The 5,923-nt window shown below is 48.6% G+C and overlaps 1 protein-coding gene across 1 annotated transcript in view; it reads left to right on the top strand.

The window, feature by feature from the left end:
- GRIPAP1 (GRIP1 associated protein 1) overlaps window positions 1-5,923 on the top strand; it is a 38,210-nt gene that overhangs the window by 15,821 nt on the left and 16,466 nt on the right. Inside the window, exons 7-14 of the mRNA XM_023519039.1 lie at window positions 3-188; window positions 382-429; window positions 1,087-1,118; window positions 1,206-1,253; window positions 1,387-1,486; window positions 3,443-3,520; window positions 3,711-3,803; window positions 5,293-5,433. Of these exons, the coding sequence (XP_023374807.1) occupies window positions 3-188; window positions 382-429; window positions 1,087-1,118; window positions 1,206-1,253; window positions 1,387-1,486; window positions 3,443-3,520; window positions 3,711-3,803; window positions 5,293-5,433 (726 nt within the window). The remainder of the gene's footprint in view (window positions 1-2; window positions 189-381; window positions 430-1,086; window positions 1,119-1,205; window positions 1,254-1,386; window positions 1,487-3,442; window positions 3,521-3,710; window positions 3,804-5,292; window positions 5,434-5,923) is intronic.

Here is a 5,923-nt window from a genome sequence, read left to right as displayed (position 1 = left end):
CAGCCTTGCAGGAGCGCTATGGGAAAGAGGCCAGGCTATCCACGGGTGTCAGTGAGGGCCAAGGGGACCCCCCAGGGGGCCTGGCCCCCACTGTCCTGGCCCCCATGCCATTGGCAGAAGTGGAGCTGAAATGGGAAATGGAGAAAGAGGAAAAGAGATTGCTCTGGGAGCAGCTACAAGGCTTGGAGGTGAATCTGGGTCTGTTGGGGCTGGGATGCCAACAGGCAGGCAGGCAGTTACTCTAGCTCTGCCTATGATCCCATGGAGATGTCTGTGACATCACCATTTCGTGGGCTGATGGGGTGAGGGAAACAGGAGGGCAGGGGAAGGCCTTCTCCTATCCCTGCTGACAACAACCCCATTCCTTATCCTTTTCTGCAGAGCTCAAAGCAGGCCGAAACATCCAGATTGCAAGAGGAACTCGCTAAGGTGGGGGTTTCCCTGAGCTTTGTCCCATTCCACTCCTTATCTGCCAGGCTTTGCTTGACAGGACAGAAGGTGCATTGTACTCTCTCAAAGCCTCAATTTCATCATCTGTGAAATGGAGAGACTCATACTTATGTCTCGGAGTTGTCTTCAGTATGAAATGGGCTAATGTGGTCCCAGAGTATGGAAGGCCCCATCTTGTTTACCTCCTCCTAACTTTGCCAATTCATTCACCCAAGCATTTATAGACCCCTGGCTCTTACCTTAGGACCTGGAGACCTAGTGATGAAGCAGCTTATCGTAATTCTGCTTTCTAGGCCTTCCAGCATAGCCACTCTATGACATGGCTATTGGCCACTATTTTGGGGGCATAAGTGCTGGGCTTTGATGCCTTAGAGAACTGGTGGAGATAATATGGTTTCTGCTGACCTGCTGGACAACCAATTTACTTAACCATTCTGAAACTCACGTTTCCCCATTTGTAAAACTGGTACTACTCACTTCTCAGGGCTGTTTTGAGGATTCCTATGAGATGTCATAAGTAAATCCTAGCTTCCAAAAAGGACTTAGTAAGAAATATCTGTAAATATTAAGTTTATTTTTGTCTTTATTAATATTATTCTCATTGTTATCATTTGTTTGTACCCCTTTCACACTCAGCTCTCTGAGAAACTGAAAAAGAAACAAGAAAGGTAAATTTCTTTTTTTCTGGGGGTTTTGGGAGACTACAGGGGGGAATTGACTTGTGAAACTATCTACATCTGTCTTTCTGTGCCCAGTTTTTGCCGTCTACAGACAGAAAAGGAGACGCTATTTAATGATAGCAGGTAACTGCCAGGGTAGGGGGCATTGGTGGACAATGGGGATAATGCTCAGTAGAATTAACTGAAGATTGTGGGAACAGAGCCAAAGACAGGGCTTCAGGCCATGCCCAATGGGCCTATTCCCTAACATCCCCAGGAACAAGATTGAGGAGTTACAACAGCGGAAAGAAGCTGATCTCAAGGCCCAGTTGGCTCGAACCCAGAAGCTGCAGCAGGAACTTGAGGCTGCCAATCAGGTGAAGAGGACTGGGTTCTGAGATCCTTGAGTTAGGGACCAAGGCTGGGAGTCTGGGGAGGTCTGAGATCAGTGGAGGCTGGTTAGAGAGTCTGAGATTTCCTGTTTTAGAAATATAGGGAATGGATGGGTCTAGGCCCTTAAGTTGCTAGGAACTTGGGATCTAGAGAACCCTGAGAACCCTAGGAGTTTGAGACAGGAGTCTGCATGAATTGAAGATCCCAGGGGGTTGTGTGCCACAAGTCTTAGGGGGTTGTGTGCCACAAGTGTTGAAAGAACTTGAAACTCTCGGCAGTTGTTGAAGACTGGAGTCTAGATGAATGGGGGTAAGTCTGAACTCCTTGAAGTCTAAGTGACTTTGAGACTTTTAGGGCCTGGGATGTCAGTAAATTTGAGACTCCCAGAGGGTAAGGACATGGGGACTGAGTAGACATAAGACTTTAAAGGTGGCTCGGCGCCAGCCACATACACCTAAGGTGGTGGGTTCGAATCCCCAGCCCGGGCCCGCCAAACAACAATGGTGGCTGCAACCAAAAAATGGCCAGGTGTTGTGTCGGGCACCTGTAGTCCCAGCTACTTGGGAAGCAGAGGCAGGAGACTCGCTTGAGCCCAGGAGTTGGAGGTTGCTCTGAGTGTGATGCCATGGCACTCAACCCAGGGAGATAGCTTGAGGCTCCGTCTCAAAAAAAAAAAAAAAAAAAGACTTTAAAGGTGAGGCTCCATGCCTATAGCACAGTGGTTATGGCACCAGCCACATGCACCAAAGGTGGAAGGTTTGAACCTGGCCCGGACCAGCTAAACAATAGCTAAGAACAACTGCAACAAAAAATAGCCAGGCATTGTGGTGGGTGTCCATAGTCCCAGCTACTTGAGCGGCTGAGGCAAGAGAATCGCTTAAGCCCAAGAGTTTGAGGTTGCAGTGAGTTGTGATGCCACGGCATTATACTGAGGGTGACATAGTGAGACTCTGTCTCAAAAAAAAGACCTTAAAGGTGAGGCAGTTTGGGCTGGAGGCTGCATGCACTTGAGACCCTCAGGGTCTGGGGGCTGGTTCAGGCCTGCGACACCTAGGAAGCTGTGGTGGTCCTGAGACCCCTGGAAGCTGTGAACAAAAAGCTGGTCTGTCCCTGAGATCTATAGGGAATAGAACAGAAGTCTAGGTAAGTCTGAGGCTCCTAAGGGTTACGGGCTGGATGATTTTAAAACTTGTGTGTTTTCCCTAGGGATGAATCTCAAGTCTCTTGGATTGGAGAATATGGTAGCTAGTGGGTCTAAGACCCCTAGAAGCTGGGAACATGAGAGCTGGGACAAGGGCCTCAGTAAAGCTGAGATCCCCAGGAGCTGGTGATTAGCTAGGTCTGAAGATCTCTAGAGACTGGGGAGCAGAGTGACAGGTGGAAGATCACTCTGAGACTTCACCAGGGGCTAGAAATTAGGAGGTTGTATGAGTTTGAAAACTCTTAAGGTCTGAGACTGAGTTTTGGTGGATCTGAGACTCCTAGGAGGTAGGGGGATGGGAGTTGAGTGTGTTTGAAACCCTGGTGGTGCTTCAGGAGTCTTGAGTGAAGCTGTAGCCTGGGTGCTGGCTGCATCTGAGATCTGTGAGGGCTGAGTATGTCTGAGAGTCCCAGGGCTCCCTAGATGAAATCTAGGTAAGTAATGAAACCTCTTATGGATGGGGGCTGGAGAAGTTTGAACCCTCCAGGAGGTAGAACCAGTAGTCTAGGTGTGTCTAAGATGCTTGGAGGCTGGGATTAGAGAGATTGAGTGTGTCTGAGGCCCCTGGGGTTAGTGACCTCTAGGTGAACCTGAGATCCCTGATGACTGGGTAGTCTGAGATCCACAGTTACTAGGGACATGATATTGGGTGGTCAAAGAGGAGAGTGTGTATGGGCATATGTACCCCAGGGGAGGCTGAGATCTGGAATGGGCTCCCCTGGCCTCCTGGTCCCCACAGAGCTTGGCAGAGCTGAGAGATCAGCGGCAGGGGGAGCGCCTGGAACATGCAGCAGCTTTGCGGGCCCTGCAAGATCAGGTATGCTGTGCTGGGTGGGCTCAGAGAGCTGGGGTTCAGGGTGGGGCAGCCTAAGTGGGTACTCCACAGGCAGGCAAGGCCCCAGGGATCCTGCTTCCTCTGTGTGTGTTTCTCCTTTCTTTTCTTGGCTGTGGGTAGGTCCTCTCCCCCTGCTCTGAACCCACTCTACCTGTTGTGGGGGTGGGGTCAGGTGTCCATCCAGAGTGCAGATGCGCACGAACAAGTGGAAGGGCTTGTGGCTGAGAACACTGCCTTGAGGACTAGCCTGGCTGCTCTGGAGCAGGTACAGGACACCTGGGGACCCTGGTGATTCCTCCCAGTTCCCCATCTCCTGATTCTGGTCTATGTCAGGGCAGAGTGGCCTGGAACCTATGTTGTTCTCCTGCCCCTGTTTCTGTTGCTTCTTTCTGTTGGCTTCCAGTCTCATCTCTCTGGCCATCCATTATTACTTCTCTTGCATTCTAGTTTGTCTCCAGTAAAGTACAGGAAGTGTACTAATCTTAAGTGTATGTCCAGTGAATCATCTCACTTCCTCGCCCCCTCTCTATCCATGTAGCCACAACCCAGATCAAGATATAGAGCTTTTTTAAATTTTTGAGATGGGAGCTCGGTGCCTGTAGCTCAAGTGGTGGTGGGTTTGAATCTTTCCTGGGCCTGCCAAACAACAACAACAACTACAACCAAAAAATAGCTGGGTGTCGTGGCAGGTGCCTGTAGTCCCAGCTACTTGGGAGGCCGAGGCAAGAGAATCGCTTAAGCCCAGGAGTTGGAGGTTGCTGTGAGCTCTGATGCCACGGCACTGTACCCAGGGTGACAGATTGAGGCTCTGTCTCAAAAAAATAATAATAATAATTTTTGAGATAGGGTATCACTCTGTTGCCCAGACTAGAGTGCAGTGGCATCAACACAGCTTACTGTGACCTTAAATTCCTGGGTTCAAGCGATCTTCTTGCCTCCCCTTCCTGAGTAGTGTGCTATCATAACTGGCTTATAAGGTATAGAACATTTTTATACCTTAGAAGACTCCCTTTGCCCCTTTCTTCTCAGTACTCCCCGGATCTCTAGCAACATAGATTCATTTTGCTTGTTCTTTAACTTTATATAAATGGAACTGAATACTCTTTAGTCTCTAGCTTCTTCTGGCAGCATTATTATTATTATTATTATTTTACTGTTTTTGGCTGAGGCTGGGTTTGAACCCACCATCTCAGGCATATGGGGCCCTACTCCTTTGAGCCACAGGCGCCACCCTATTATTATTTTTGAGACAGAGACACAAGCTGTCTTCCTCAGTAGAGTGCTGTGATATCACAGCTCACAGCAACCTCAAACTCTTGGGCTTATGCAATTCTCTTGCCTCAGCCTCCCAAGTAGCTGGGACTATAGGCGCTCGCCACAATGCCCAGCTATTTTTTTGTTATAGTTGTCGTTGTTTGGCATGCCCGGGCTAGATTCGAACCCACCAGCTCCGGTGTACATGGCTGGCACCTTAATTGCTAATCTACAGATGCCAAGCCATTCCTGGCAGCATTATATTTATGAGGTTTGACCATATGTAGAGTGAGTCTGTCCTTTTATCAGTAGGTAGTATTCCATTGTATGAATATACCACATTTACCCATTTTCCTCATTGATTTTATGTCTGAAATATTTTTTTCTTCCTGGCTCCCTTCCCACCTCTCTCCCTGTCTCCCTGGAACTGAGAGGACAACACCCTGTGCCTGGTCCCTAGGACCTCTCACTTTACTTCCCATCACCACTACTTTTTCTAGATACAAACAGCAAAGACCCAAGAACTGAATATGCTCCGAGAACAGACTACTGGGCTGACAGCTGAGTTGCAGCAGCGGCAGGCTGAATATGAGGGCCTCATGGGACAAAAAGACGACCTCAACTCTCAGCTCCAGGTGACAGTTCTGTCTTCTCCTAGGTCCCTAATACTGATTTAGTGGAGGCCCACATAAGGTGCAGTGGGAAGGCTGGAATCAGGAGGACCTAGGTTCCAACCTGACTGCCTAATTTATTAGCACATATGTATCCTGGCACAAGTCATTTCACTTCTTTTTTTTTAAATTTTATTTCTTATAGCATAACTGTGTACATTAATGCAATCATGGGGTACAGTGTGCTGTTTTCATATACATTTTGAAATACTCTCTTCAAACTGGGCAACATAACTTTCATGTCATTTTCCTAGTTATTGAGTTAAAACGTTCATACTCTGCTTTTAGAAAGATTCACTTGGCTTGGTGCCTGTGGCTCAGGCGGCTAAGGCGCCAGCCACATACACATAAGGTGGCGGGTTCGAATCCCCAACCCGGGCCCATCAAACAACAATGATGGCTGCAACCAAAAAATGGCCAGGCGTTGTGGCGGGCGCCTGTAATCCCAGCTACTTGGGAG

Source organism: Otolemur garnettii, unplaced genomic scaffold (assembly GCF_000181295.1).
Source record: "Otolemur garnettii isolate 467f Iridium unplaced genomic scaffold, OtoGar3 scaffold00153, whole genome shotgun sequence".
In the NCBI taxonomy this organism is placed as follows: domain Eukaryota; kingdom Metazoa; phylum Chordata; class Mammalia; order Primates; family Galagidae; genus Otolemur; species Otolemur garnettii.
This window is presented reverse-complemented; position numbering and strand designations above follow the sequence as displayed.